Consider the following 15,272-nt stretch of genomic DNA (forward strand, 5'->3'; position numbering starts at 1 on the left):
CTTGATCACCTGTCTGCCCACAACGGAGGCCCACTCCACCTGACACGGGCTGGGATGCCACCACACTTCAAGCAGCCCCAGCCTGGGTCACTCTAGTCTGCAGGCCCTCTCCTCAGAGTGGGGATGAGGTTCCTCTGTCCACTTTGGGGACAGATTCTGGTTGCGCTCCCCCAAGGGAAGCCATGATGGCATTCCCCAGCCCTGGATGTGGCCCTGCTTCTAGCCAGGCAGCAATTCCATTGTGGTAGAAAGGGCAAGTCACATCAAAAGGAGCCTGGACCTTGAGAATCATGAGGACCAGGTTCTCATTCCAGCTCTGACCCAAGGCTAAGAAGTCACATAACCTCCAAGACTCCTGTTCTTCATCTTATAAAAATATCCCTCTCTCAGAAGCATAGGAGCATCTGGTGAGGGCTGACAGCACTGCACACTCAGGCTTGCACACCGCCTGGCACGTGACAGATGCTCAGTGAAGGTACGTCGAATGGAAGAAGGATCCTCAGGAGTCCATACTTTCCCAGATCAGTGACCCTTCCCCTTGTGGGCTCTGACTTCAGGAACGAGCCTGGCTCACATGCTGGTCCAGCTCAGGCCAACTCCCTGCACTATCTTGATTCTTGCAGAAACTTTCTCTTGTCGGACAGAACACACGCTTCCTGTCAGCTTTTATTTCTGTGAGGGCTTGCTGACGAGAAGGGCATTCTGTTCTTGGAATTTCTTGTTAAAATATTTCATTTAATTAAGTTTTTACAACCAGCTCTGCTTTGTGTCTGTCAGAAGGTAGGGGCCAGGGCGGCCCTCTCCTCAGCTCTCTGGGAGGCCAGGTCACAGAGACTCTGGGGAGAGCCGAGCCCAGGCCTGGGGGCTGTGTCCCTAGGTCTCCAGGCATTCCTATGCAGCTACAGGAGCTGGGATCATCAAAGGGTACATCTCCATAGCAGGCCCCACCGGAGACCTAAGTGGAAATCTCTCTCAGCGCAAGAACTGCGCTGTGTCTGTACCATAAGCACAATCCAGAGAAAATGTGCTGTGGATAATCTTAGCCACCTGTTAGCACCCCCCCCAAAACTCCGGTCAAGACCCACACCTTGTCCCCTTCCTTCTCAGGACCCTCCTTCGCCCATGCTTCTGGTCTGTTGAAGCCTCTTCAGGCCCTCCTCCCTTGGGAGCCCTACCCAAGTCCCTTGGTTATAACCGATTTTCTCCTCCAGCCACACACTGCAGGGAGATGGTATCTCCCAGGCCAACCTGGTGATTCACCCACCTTGGTCCCCTACCATCGCATATGCCCAGGCCACAGTCAGAGCACCCCTCCTTCCTCCCCAGGCCCCAGCTGGGGACCTTGCTGTGGAGGCCTCAGGAGGTGAACTCAGCTGAGCATGTCCTTCCTTCTCTCCACAGAGCCCAGCTGCCACCAGACAGGAATTTGTGGTCAGGGATGTGGCAGAAGATGCTGTTCTCCTTCGCTGGTGTTTTGAAAGGTTACAGACCATGTGTGCCTAACAGGCAGAACATGAGGTCACTTAGAACAGAGGGAGAGAAGGGGACCCAGGGGGGCTGGTGGGTTTGTACGGAGTATTCTCAGCAGGGATGTGGCTGCACCCAACATTCGGCATGGAGCCTTGGTAAATCTTTTTTACAAGAGACAAACCAGTGCTTCCCCATTAGTCAGTCTCCAGTATTCCACGGCAGAATTCCCCATACCTCCTCTCCGTCCCCCTAACCACCCCCACCCCCGCCAGTGCTACTGGAAAGCTACTGCTCCCAGCCCTGGTCCTAGCCTACGACCGACCCATGACCCATGCCGTGGGGGCATGGGAGGTGGGCTGCTTCTGGGCCCTTCCCAGCCCACCGCCAGGCTAAGGCTGTGCCCTGGCCTGTCACAGGGTGGCACTGGAGGCCGAGGTTCTGCCTCCATGGGCTCCTTCCCCCTAGCCGTCCGTCTCCTGACCTGGCCCATACCTGGCCTAAGGAAACCACTGTGGCCCCTCGATAATTCCAGGCTCCTTGTGTGTTGCTAAGAGCCTGGCTGCCACCTGTCAGGAATTTGCGGTCAGGGATGTGGCAGAATGCGCTGTTTTCCCACACTCATATTTTAAAAGGTTACAGACCATGTGTGCGTAACAGGCAGAACATTAGGTCACTTGTCTCACTTAGAACAATAATCCGTTTTGCTAGGGGTCAGGTTGACACAAAGAATCTGTCCAGACCAGGTCTCTGGATGGGACTTAGCCCTCCCCTCAAACTAATGAAATTTTCAACTCGTGGGTACTTGAGTTAATAAAGTGTGCCACACATCTGCTCCGGCCACTGGCAGAAGAAAGCCCTGGGGTTCAATTTTGAGATCACTGACATAATGTTTGAGTGGCCTCCCGCCGGCACCCGGTGGGACACCAAATTAAGGAAAGCCGCACAATGAATGTGTGAGAAAAAACATTAGTGTATAAACACAGAGGCCAAGGCTCCCCAAGGGGAGGGTGAGGGAGGGGAGGCCTTGGAATTACAGAGAGAGGGTCAGTGGGGGCTACCGCTGGGATTTCACGCCAATGGCCCGCAGGTAATGAGTTATTTTAAAGGAAATTGGCACCAACATGATCTTAGGTCAAAAAGATGAAAAAAAGTAAAAAGAGCAGTATTTTCTATGGCTGTTGAATTAAGTGCTGAAGTATAATGTGAGTGATTCTAAACAAAATAAAAACCTGGAGGTGAGAATATAAAACAGCCCCAGGAGAGGTTACAATTCAGGCCCAGGGACCCCTGAGAATCTAGCCACTCCCGCCCCCTGTCACCGCCCTGGCTGGGGCAGGACCGTCAGGTTGGATTCAGGCCTGCTCTCGGCCAGAGAGAAGGGAATCCATCGCCCACTGGGACAGGAATGCCTCACTGGCTTTTCCAGCTGCCCACAGACAGAAAATCAAACTGAAAATCCCTTAGGATATGTGCTTCCTGATAGTGCCCCTCCCCCAGGACTCACAGACTCTGAAGAGGAAGAGGACAGAGGGCACCCCGAATTTTCTGTGGTCTTTCCTTAGGGAGAAGGGAGAGGCCTTCTTATTTTCATGGCCTAGCTCCCAGGAAATGCCATGTGCTTGCTCTGAGGTCAATGCAGGTCAGCACTGAGACTTCCTGCTGACACTTCCCTGCATCTCCGCCATCCCACGTGGTGGGAGGGGGTGGGCGGGAAGGGGGCTGAGGGCTCCCTAAGGCCTAGGCTGCAGGTGGGGTCCTGAAGGACAATGCAGCGTCACCAGGGCGGGTCAGCGTCCCCGCCTAGACACAAATCCAGAGGCTCTGCAGTCTCAGGAGAGCCTTGCCCAGGACAAGGTGAAGGCCACACTGAAGCCCTCCAGGCTTGTCCAGCCTGCTGCTCCAGGTGTTCTGCCTGGCACTAAGGTCCCAGCGGGGAGCCAGCTGGTTACTTGTCTTTAGCTTGCCTACCATGTGCTTTGGGGCCCTGTCCCATGGGGTACACAGAGAGGCCAGCGTGAACTGAGCACAGGAGATGAAGAAATAAATCTGCACTGGGGGGTGGTGTTCAGCCCTCCTGACACATGAGGAAAAGGGCTCAGCAAATGTGGCCCCCAGGGCTTTGCCAGCAGGACCCCCTCCCCCCGCCTTTCCCAGTGACATGCCACATCTTGTCTTTCCTCTTCCTCCGGGAAGTCTTCTCTGACCCCAGACCCCCAACCTGCAGGGCCCTTCCAGTCCTCTGAACCATCAGCCCTCTCCTCTCCTGGCTGTGTGGCCAGCCTGGCTTTCACACATCTGGTCCCCCCTGTAGCCTGTGACTGGGTCCCAGGTCCTTGGCAGAGGCGGGGGGTGGGGCAGCAAAACCTTGTAGATCAACTTTGGGGCAGAATTGGTCCCAACTACAAACCTTCAAGAATGCTAGGAGCCTACCCACCAAAGGAAAGCCATGGCCCCTCTCTCAGTGAGAATTTAGCAAGTGAGAGGAGAGAGGCTGGGTGAGGTACAGCTGGTCCCCATGAGGGGCCACATCATGATTAATGATGCTCCCCAGAGGCTCTCCGAGCAACTGCACATGGCCGCCGTGGAATGCAGAGCAAGTGCCTTTCCGCGCAGCCCAGCCACACCGTGGAGCTCCAGGGCTTTCCTCTCTGCTGGGAGAAATGTCCACGCTTACAATTTCCCAGCATTCAGCCCAGATCTCCCCCAGGGGAAAGAAGAAGCTTTGTCCTTCAGTCCCATCTTCTAACAGAGGACACAGGAAAAAACAGACTCCAGGGTCCAGCCACCCAGATCTCATTCCAGCTCCCTCCTGAGCCAGGGATGTGGCCTTTTGAGGTCACTGTATCTCCATTCCTCATATGTAACATGGGGATGATAATAGCACCTACTTCAGAGAGTCCGTGTGAACATGATAGATATCACTGTGTGTCAGTTGCTCAGAGCAGTGTCTGACACAATGAAATGTTGTATAAGTACGTGCTATTTTTATTATCCGATTATCTGATTTCAGAAACTTGCTACTCGTTGAGAACCATCTGAACATCTCATGGGACAGCAGCCTTTACCTACCTCGTCAATCGCCAAAAGTAGCAATAAGTTTCTGTAACGTTCAGTACCCAAGATGTGGGGAGGCCTGGCCTCGCCTTGGTTTTTTCCTCTGCCACTAATTTAAAGGCAGCATCTATGCAGGCCTCATAATGAGTGGAGGTTTTGCAGGTGATGGGGCCGGTGTAGCCGACAGACCCGCACAAGCCAGCCAAGCCGCTGCTGCATCCAGCAGGGAAGCAGCCCAGTGACACCCTCCTCCTTCCTCTCCTCTTCGCAAAGTCACTAGGAGCCTGAATTGCAGGGAGGGTGCATGAACAATGGGAGCAGACATCCACACATTTATTTTATATAACGAAAGGTGTGTGTGGCACCACCATCTTGCAAGGTCCAAGGGGCAGCATCAGAGCCCAGGGCTCAGCAAAGTGAAGAAGGCCTTCCCAGCTAGAGGCCCACTAGCCTAATGCCTCAGCTGGTTCCTCAGGCTGCTACCCCCAGGGTGGCCTGAGGCCAGTCACACATCACACCTCTGCAGACCACAACACTCCCATCTGTACAATGAAACAGTTGAACCAGATGATTTCTAAAGGCCTTTGGGTTCTGACGACTACAGAGGGGTCCCTCCTGTTACCACCACCATCATCATCATTATCATCGTCATTGTCAGGAATTCATCTCTAATTATTTTGTGCAAAATGGTGTTAATAGTATTAGAACAAACCCATAGTAACATATTGTGGTTTCTATGAGGACTATAGGTGGGGAAACTGAGATTCAGAAAGGCTGAATAGCTTCACTTTCACAAGCTATAAACAGCAAAGTGGGCTTAAAATCCAGGTCTACATGGTCTCCCAAACCATATCTGGTGACATATACGATGTCATTTTCATAATAACAATGATGACACCAGTGGTATTAACAACTTCTATGTGCCAGGCACACTGTGTTGATGTTATCTCGTTTTGTCTTTACACCAACCTTACGTAAAGGTAGGTATGTATGGTCGTCCCAATTTTCCAGGGGCATTAAGTAACTTGTCTAGAGCCAACAGCGTCTAACATGGAAATCTGATTCTGTCATTCCCTTTAATGTCCAGAACATATTTCCTTAATTACTCACCCAACTTTATTTTTGGTGTCAGCAGAACTGGTGTTCTAACCATTAGCACAAAGAAAACTGTACTGGTTATTAAAATATTGAAATACACCTGAACCAGTTGGTACATGGCCACTGGCCCAAGCTCCCCATTTGTTCCCCGCTCTGTCCCAGTCCTTGCAGCCCCTTCTAAAGGGATCCGTGGGCCTCGCCCGAACTCTAGTCATGCTGTGTTACTGACAGTGTCCCTTCTGATTGGCCAGTGCCCACATCAGGCTGGGTGTCACCCCTTGGTGACAGTAACCTATGTACATGCACAGGCAGGTGGGCACATTCCTTACACTGACACCTGGCCCAGTGCATTGTGCACAGGGGACAAGGAAACTCAGAAATGCCTATGTTAAATTAATTAAACACAGAAGTCATCAGATGGAGGTGGTTGTGATGATGCTTTAGCAGCTGACATATGCAAACCACAACCAGCCTGCAAATGCCTCAAGCTTAAGATAGCAAAACCTAAGGACAACCAATCACAAGCAATGAGACTTTCCCAAACAGGGCAACTACTTCAGCTATAGCCAATCAAATAATTTCCTTACTTTGCTTCCAGGTCTTCTCTATAAAAGTCTCGTGACTAGTTCTGTCAGCGGCATGTTCACAAGCACTTCTGGTTTGGCACTGCCCAATTTGAATTGATTTTGCTCACATAAATCCTTAAAATGTTTAATATGCCTCAGTTTATCTTTTAACAGCAGGCCTCTGCCAGGTGTCTATGTACAGACACCAGGCACATGCACATGTACACAGATACACACATCTGCAGGAATGCACACACACACATCTGCAGGAACGCACACATACACACACATATACACACACGAACAGATGCACCACTCCCATACATACCCCGGTTCATCCTTCTTGGTGCCTACCTGCAGCTACCAGGGATACCCTTTCCAGGCTTACTGCCAGCCTCTGCTTCTGGAATTCTCTTTCCTGCTCCATGTTGCCTTCTTTGAAATCCAGGGTAGTGCAACTTGATCTGTGGAGGCAGAGAGGGGCTCAGTGACAATGGTCAGATGACTGCTCTGACCCTTTGAGAAGGAGGGCCAAGAGCAAGTGTTTTTTCAGCCTGGCCTACAGCTCTTAGCACACACCAGTGCTCCGCTTGATAGACATGACCTCATCTACAAGAGAAGTAGCCTGGTCACAGGCAGGCAGGTGCTATTGCCAGCAGTCTTCAAGGTTCTGGTAAGTCTACACATTCAGCTTCTTGCCACAAAGAGAATGAGGAGGCTTTGGTTTCACTGGCTCCAGGTGAGCCCCAGCTTGGCATCAGCTTTGGTGAGGGTCCAGGGCATTCCCCACTTGGCCTGATGCTCTCCATGGGGTGCTCAGAGACACCCAGGGAGGATGGCCTTCCTGTAATAGTGATAGAAATCCCCACGAATGCATCACAGCACTTTCCTCTCAAATGAGCTCCTGTATAGGTGAGCCCACACCTCTTGACCTGTGCACAAATTGGAGGCTCTCTCAGCTCCCTGCCCCCCACTCCAGCCAGAGCCTATATGGTGCTGAGACAGGCCCAGGAGTGGAGAAGGGCTGTACTCGTTCATCCAGCGAACACTTAGTGAACACCTTCTATGTGCCAGCTGCTCTTTTAGAAGAGAACAGAACACACAAGTCTCTTGATTCTGTCTGGAGTAGCTCTGCCTACAAGGCTGGTCCCTTATTCCCAAGTAACACAGTGACATTTTGGTTATTGGCCTCTGTGACTTCTACTGCGGCTGCAAACTTCCCTTCCATTCTGCAAGGTATTTGAGTCTTCGAACCTCTCATATCCCTTCTGACTTAAATTTGTTTACCAGGATACCTTCCAGAGACATCTAATGTCTCATGGCCAGGATAACAACTGAGCCTTCAAGGAAAGGCCTGCAGTGTCTGAGCATGGTGGGCACAGCAGCAACTGTGGTCTCTGCTGGACAAAGCGCTCCCTCCCAGTACAGGTTCCAGGCTCGAGTTTCTCCAGGGAGTGTCTCACTTCAGTAATAAGATGCCCTGACACAAAAATCACACAACCTGAAGAACTTCATCCAAAGTTTGGCTAAGGGTCCTCTCTCATGGGGAAGTGCTCTTCTAGCGGCCCATGTGCTGTCTCTGTTTCATTCTGTGTGAGTGGCCCCTAAGAACTTCAGAGGTGACCCTGATGAAGGCACAGGGCCTAACTGCCAAGACCAACAGGGCTGTTTGGGGAGCCTTCCAGGCGAATTTATATTCTCCAGTTGTTCACTAGAGGTGTCACCCCTGGACCAAGCCACTCCCAATGGGGGCCACCCACCTGCCTGTAGCCTGAAAGAGCCCTTTGCCCTCCCTATGTGCCACTGTCATGTCCCATGCATCCTCACACCCAGAGCAGGAGCAGGCACAGAGTAATGGCCTCATAAACCTACTGATTGTATTTGTCTCCAGCAGAATCAGCTCAACAAAGGCAAGATCTGTCTCAGACCCTTTCCTTTCCTGAACCCTCATGTGTTCTTCCCCCCACCACCCATCACCTCTATACTTGTGCCCGCTTTCTCCAGGTGGACATCAGCTGAAGGAGTTAAGGCAGGGAGCCAGTTTTCTGGATAGCTCCTGCCTCCAGGGAGCTGGATTGAGTCATCCCCACCACTCACCTCCACTTCCCCATGCAGCTGCAAGCCACTCTGAGCAGAGAAAGCAGCATCTGCACACCGGCTGTCCCTAGCCCAAGGAGACAGATATTCTATATGCAGCCCTGAGGTCCAGGCTAAGGCCCACTGTTGGCTCCAAACCAAATTTCCAAATCGAGTTAAAGCTCAAAATGGGCCAAATATGCTCAGCCCAAGAGAGGGATTTACAGAGCGTTGCCCAATCCATGGGTGTTAAGCTGACAGCGCCTTCCTCACTGGATGGAGGACCAGTATGGAGCAGACCCTAGAGCTACTCTCAGACCCCCAAGTCCTTTCTAGGATAGGGAGAGTCTGCCCTAGCCTCACCACCCAACTCTGCAGTTCTCAGGGGCTCTCCATGTGCTGGACCACAGTCACTGTCCCTGACAGCCAGCTGGACACGAGGGAGTCTCAAGAATGGCCAGTGGGAGAAAACTCTGCTACAAAGCCTGCTGAGCAGAATTTATTTTTTGCTCTCTCCCCCATTCCTGCACTTGGAGTAGCACAAGGAGGAGAAAACAAGCACAAAATGTTGCTTTGACTTGCCTATAATTTCCCCAATTACCTTGCATCCCTGGAAAACACACTTAGAAAAATTCAGCAGCACCCCCTCAGTAACATTAAGAATTTGCACAACATAAAGCATTGACATGGCTGCATTGAGGCCTGAACTACATACCCTGTGATCTCAATATCCAGAACAAGGTGATCATTTGGCTAGTGTTCTCTAATGAGTGACAAGAGCCATATTGTTTCTGGTTTGTTTGGGGTTTTTGTTTGTTTGTTACTTAAGTCCCCTTACCATGTTTTGTTCATGCCACACCAAGAAAAGCCCCAGATGTTCAGACCAGCTGAGAAGAACGGCATCCTGGGCCAGTGAGAACTCAGTGGTTCACAGGAAATCTGCAGAACTAAACATAAACCTGGGCTGAGGGCCCCATGCCACACAATCTGCTAAGGTGAGTAAGCATTGCTTCCTTTCTCTTCCCAAGGCTATTGGTGCTGGTTGTTACTGTGGTCTTGGCTCTCTCTCTCTCAGGTTCTTCCTGCTTCTAGCTCTTTATTCAGCTGTCTTCCAATGCCTGGGCAATAACTTTTGTGGGGATGAAAAAGCCATGGCACCATCTAATTTATCAAATGTCCAGGGGGCCTAAGAAAAATACTCATCTCCATCTGGCAGATAGAGGGGTATCAGGAAATATGGAACTGGGATATGGGCAGGAATTCTCTTTCAGGTCATAGTTCTGCCCCCAGAATCCCATGAGCTCTTGAGAAAGTCTCCTTCTCCTTCTAGTCTTCAGTGTCCTTAGTCTCTTTGGAGGGAGGCCAAAGGACAGAAAAACTCTGAGGGACCCAGAGAGCTGCCCGGTTGGAAGAAGATGCTGAGGTAAATGGAGCCCACCCATTGACTAATTGGTGAGGCTGTTGTCCTGGCTAAGGGGCGAAGCTAGAACCCTTCTCCTCAGCCCTTGGAATCATGCAAGTAGCCAGGTTCCCTAGACCCACATGGAGGTTACAGGGAAATACAAGGTAGGAAAGCCCAGGCAGGAGCCCTTTCTTCCAACTCTGGGGCTCATGGCAGACTTCCTAAGTCACCACATGTAGCAAACTGCCCAGGACAGCAAGCCAAGCTACACCTAGGCTTTTCTCTCACCCTGCAATTTGTACTCCTCCGTGAGGGAAGTTGGCTAGCATGGCCCAGCCCTGGTACTCAGTGCAGGCTTCTACAGGACAGAGGTCCAGCCAACCAGCCCTGAGGCAGCTGGCATGTTCTATGACTTTGTCTGAGCCATCTGAAATTTTAGGGTCATAAAGACTAAATCATCATAACTCTCTGAGAGTGAGAATGGGTGATAATCTCCACATCCTGGGATTCTCGCCATATTTCTTTGAGTTGCCAGCACTGTGACAACCACATTGTCCTCCCTGCCTTCCTTCCACCCTGGGAAACAAGCCTGGAGATGTGTTTGAGAATCAAGCAATGGGAAATTGGGCTCCAGAGAGACAGGTGGAAGGCAAGTGGGGAGCAGGGGATTGCTCACCCAACGAGGCTAGGAAACAAACTAAGCCAACACCTTCCAAATCCTTCCTTTGGTCCCTTTGCCTCAACTGAAGTCCCAACCATGAGGATTCCAGAATGTGCCTCACAGGCATCCCAAGACCCAGGTCCTTATTAAACATTACCATACTCATTTGGGCACAATCAGAAGTTTTAATCATCTTCCTTATGGGCAATATCCCCTTATGGGGATAGATCATTTCCAGATGTGATCCAACATACAAAAAAAAAAAAAAAAAAGCACACTCATTGATTAACAAATAATTTCTAGATGGTGAATACACGTGACTAGCAATTCCCAGTTGCAAGTTCCATCAAATTTTGTTTGAGTGGTAGAGAAAGCCAGGTGTACCCCCAGAGAAGTCTATATCTTTTCAGTTGAGTCTATCTCTTTCCCAGGCTGGCTCCAGGTACATCTGTTTCTGACCAGATCAAAGAGACGCTGGAGAAAGAGCTCTGGCCTTTACCAGATCTCCTGTCTCACTTTTATTGATGACTTCCCACAGCCGCCATGTTTCAAGGCAAGGGCAAGAGTAAATGATACATGGAAGAGGAGTTCAGAGCTGCCAATCAAAAGAAAGCTGTCAGTCCATGCTGTACAACAAGCTGCCTATGTGAGCTTCAGGAAGACACTTCAACTTGTCTGTTGTGTTTATTCTTCATTCAGCTATTTGATTTACAAACATTTTTCAATCACTTATTGTCACTAGTCCCTGATTATCCTATGCTGTGTATGCCCTTGCCCACAGTAGACATTGCTAATCAATGGCTGCACACTTTCCCAAAGATCCTTCACTTGATGCACCAGGCACCCCCTAAAAATCTACTTCTGCCTCGGGTAAGGACTCAGTACAAGTCTGGTAGGACTTGGTGTCCTCAGCTGAGCTGGCAATTCAACAAAAGAGGCATATCCAGGCACAGCTGCTCCAGAAGGCAGCCTAACAGCAAAGCCACAAGGCAGTGGGAACTTAAGATTCCAGAAAGGGAGGAATTTGGGCTTGGTGTTGGATCCTGACGTAGGAGCTTATGAGTCCAAAGAGGGGGGTGCCCATTCTAAAAAGAAAATAAGAAAACAGAATTTGGAAGGATGACCCAGAGCCAGTCAAAAAGCCACTGGACTGGCTTTAGCTCTAAGCAAACTTAGCACTGGCAGCTGACTCCTGTGCACATGGGGACCCACTCTGCTGATTTCTGTGGCCTTCCAGAGCCCCTACAGCTCCCCTAGATGCTCCACATTCCATCAGTTAATTGGTTTGTTCCTTCCATTCTGCGGCAGCAGATATCACGTGACATTTGCATTATTCTCAACCCTCTTTCAAGGGGTATCAATTCCTCCAGTGACCGTAAGTGATTCTCCGTTCCTGCATGTTTCACGGGGCCACTGGAAGGGCAGATGCGCCTATCAGAAAGGAAAATGTCTGCATCTTGGGCTGCAACCAAGCCACAACTTAATTTCCTCCTCTGGCTGCACTTCTTGAGAAGTAAATATGAAAAACGGGGCTGGGGTGACTTTGTCTCAGATAAATAAGCCACACTCTGTAGCTGGACAAACAAGGTTCTTGGCTAGAAATAAGATATTCTTTGGCTGGCATCTCCAAAACGTGACAGATTCTTCCCAGATGCTATTTAAAGCATGCTACAAGCTATCCTTGCCTCAATGCATTGCCTACGCCAGACTAAAAATCAGGTAGCGTGCAAACGTAGCACAAGCAATGCTGACACTGAAAAAACTAATGTTTTCCAAGCACATGCTAGAGAGCAATCATTGGGAGAAGCATTTTGCTGGCATTTTCTCAATCAATGCTCACTGCAATCATCTGAAGTTGGTGTTATTATCCCCATTTTACAATAAGGAAACTGAGGCTCAATAAAGTCAAGCAAATTGCCCAGAGACATAGTTAATAATGGATGCAATAGAGGTTTGAACTCAAGCCTAACCTCAAGAGGCATGGTCTTAATTGCCAAAGGCCATGTCTATGGGCTCTCTGTCCACCCCTCTCCTGGCCACCTCATACCCAGAGGGTCCTGGCTGAAGCTTGTCACCATGACAACAAACACTGATCTGGGCCACCATGATTCAAAGATGCTCAACAAATCAGAACTTTCTGTACTTCTCCTGGGAAGTCTGGTGGCCATTTTCCACAGGTGGAGACCTCTGGCTGACAGAGGGGCTTGAATGCCAGATCTCAGCCTCGGTAGAGTTGTCATTGCTCTGAGAGAGAGACAGGCATGTTTTTGATGAGCACAGAGCAGGCTGAGAGGAGGTATGTGGCTGGTTACTGTGTCACAGCAGGGAAGGAAATGCAGTGTGAAGGCCAAAATATAGACAATTGACAATGTGTTACTTTTACAGCCAAAAGCCAATGTTTCAGGCAAAGCAGAAATTCTATATTGAACACACCCCTCTGTCAAAGCCCAGGATGATGACTTTCAAATGCAAATATAAAATAACACACAGAAATTTGTCATGGATCTCAGTTAATGACTCTCTTTTGCCCTCCAGATATATCCATTACCACTGGCAGGCATTTCCGGCCATGATTTCTTTCCAGCTTCTACATCTCTACATTAGGCCAGTTCTTCATTTCCTGCAGAACAGTGGTCCTTATCCTATGGGCCTGGTTCTATATCATATCCCAGAGCTATAACAAGAGGTCCATGAGGCTGTTTGCACATTAATGCCTGAAGCTTTAGTATGTCTTATTTTGAATAAATGTTAACTATCTTTTTAATGCATATTGATGCTGCTATCACTGAAAGACATACATTTATTTCAAAACTTTCTCAAATTTGTGGTAACTTAGTTATTAATTAACTTTTCAGTTAATTGGATTGTGAAAGTCCATCAACTATCCTGTGGGGTTTTTGAAATGTTTTGACATTAAAAGGGAATCCTTATAATCTCCCAGACACTGAAGTTCTTCTCAGATTTTCTTTTCACAAATTATTGTATGGACTTCAAAGGGCTGGAAGGAAATCCTTAAAGCTACAAAAAGCACAGAGGACACCTGTGGTTGATTGCAAGAATCAACGCCATCAAAGGTGGCTTCTCCCATCAAAAGGTGGAATCTATGTATTCACCTGGTGATTGAGTTTGGCTAATAGAACTCAGAGAGCACAACATTACAGAAGATCCAAGCCTGGGCCTCAAGCCTTCCATAGGCTCCCCTGGGACCTTGCCACTTCTGTAATATAAGAAAGTCTGGCTTTGCCTGATGGAGGATAGGAAAGCAGCTTGTAGGGCCCTGCCACCTCTGGGGACACTATATTCTTGACCTTGGCTAACAGTGACCCCTGTTGTAGTCAGCTTGGGCTGCTATTACAAAATACCATATGCTGGATGGATTAAACAACAAATATTTATTTCTCACAGTTCTGGAGGCTGAGAACTCCAAGACCAAGTTACTAGCAGATATGGTGTTTAGTGAAAACCTGCTTCCTGGCTCATGGGTGATGTCTTCTCACAGAGCAGAGAGGAGGGAACCAAGCTCTGTGTCTCTTCTAACAAGGGAACTAATCCCATTCATGAGGGTTCCACCCTTGCAAACTGATCCCTTCCCAAAGCCCCACTTCCTAATACCAGCACATTGGGAGTTAGGATAACAACATACGAATTTGGGGGGAGACACAAACATTCAGTCCCTAATACCTCCTAATGGAAAAGCTGTCACAATTGCCAAAGGAAGGGGTCTGAAATTTCAGAATGAAGTTAGGAGAGTTAACTGCACTTAATTTTTGGCATCTCCTACCTGTTTGCTGCACTCAGGCTAGCCAAACAGGAGATGCTGCTTCAGCATCTGTCCTTCTTCCCCCAACTCTTGTGTATCTCACCCTGTGTTCCTCATGAACATGAGTTTGTTTCATTCTCTCATTCCTCCTACTGGGATTTCCATTTTGACCCATTCTGCCTAACTAAAGTTGAGATTATACCCAACCATTTTCAGAAACAGATCTTTTTTTCAGATCTTTTTCCATAATAAAGTCCCTAATGCAACGGTGAGTAAAGTTCCCCAGGCCATCTGACCACTTCAGGAGTCTAGGGTCCCTGGAGAGCCAGTCAACAATACACTTAAATCTTCTAGTTAAATCATGTCAGAATTAGTAATAAAGACACATGTTAAGAAGATACATGTTCCCATATTGTTATGGTGCTAAATCATCTCTACAGTCACCTGTTGTAGGGGGTAAGAACCAAAAGACAGTCTTCCTAGGGAAAGGCTCATCCTCAGATTACAATGCTCAGTCTCTGGCCCAGATCTTAATCTAGGGCCTTCTCTTTTGACTATTCCAAAAGCTCCTTTTCCTCTTATGAGGTCACTGTCCATCAGTAAATACTTGAACCAAGGAACCACAAAATTTGGGAACAGGCTTCTGAGAGAGAAAATCAGAATTTAGATAAAGTTTGCTTTAGTCCAGAACCCAAGTAGCTGGGTGGGCCAGCCTCCCTCTGTGGGACCACTGCCAGTCCAACCTAGTAGGGTCTGGCCTCTTGCTGATACAGAAAATGGAGGTTTTCTTTAAAAAATGAAATAAAAATTTCCCTCAGAGCAAACCTGTATACTGGTTCCAACTACCATTCTCAAGATACAGAGGCTAGGAGTGGAAAGTGACCCTTTTTGTCCATCCCGCTGACTGCCCTGGTAACAACTTCCAAAAATTTGGATTCAAAGATATTTTGGGGGTGCCAGAGTGGCTCAGTCAGTTAAGTATCCAACTTTGGCTTAGGTCATGATCTCGCGGTTGGTGAGTTTGAGCCCAGTGTCGGGCTCTATATTGACAGCTCAGAGCCTGGAGCCTGCTTTGGATTCTGTGTGTGTCACTCTCTCTGCCCCTCCCCCACTTGTGTGCTCTCGTGCTCTCCCTCTCTCTCTAAAATAAGTAAAAGGAAGGAAGGAAGGAAGGAAGGAAGGAAG

At 49.0% G+C, this 15,272-nt stretch overlaps 1 protein-coding gene across 11 annotated transcripts in view; it reads right to left on the bottom strand.

Moving 5' to 3' along the window:
• The window catches only part of LOC123384594, a 152,457-nt gene that overhangs the window by 24,565 nt on the left and 112,620 nt on the right, over positions 1-15,272 (bottom strand). For all 11 annotated transcript variants that reach the window (XM_045054895.1, XM_045054893.1, XM_045054894.1 and 8 more), the window contains one exon: positions 6,543-6,652. In XM_045054895.1, the coding sequence (XP_044910830.1) occupies positions 6,543-6,652 (110 nt within the window). The remainder of the gene's footprint in view (positions 1-6,542; positions 6,653-15,272) is intronic.

Source organism: Felis catus, chromosome A3, assembly GCF_018350175.1.
Source record: "Felis catus isolate Fca126 chromosome A3, F.catus_Fca126_mat1.0, whole genome shotgun sequence".
In the NCBI taxonomy this organism is placed as follows: domain Eukaryota; kingdom Metazoa; phylum Chordata; class Mammalia; order Carnivora; family Felidae; genus Felis; species Felis catus.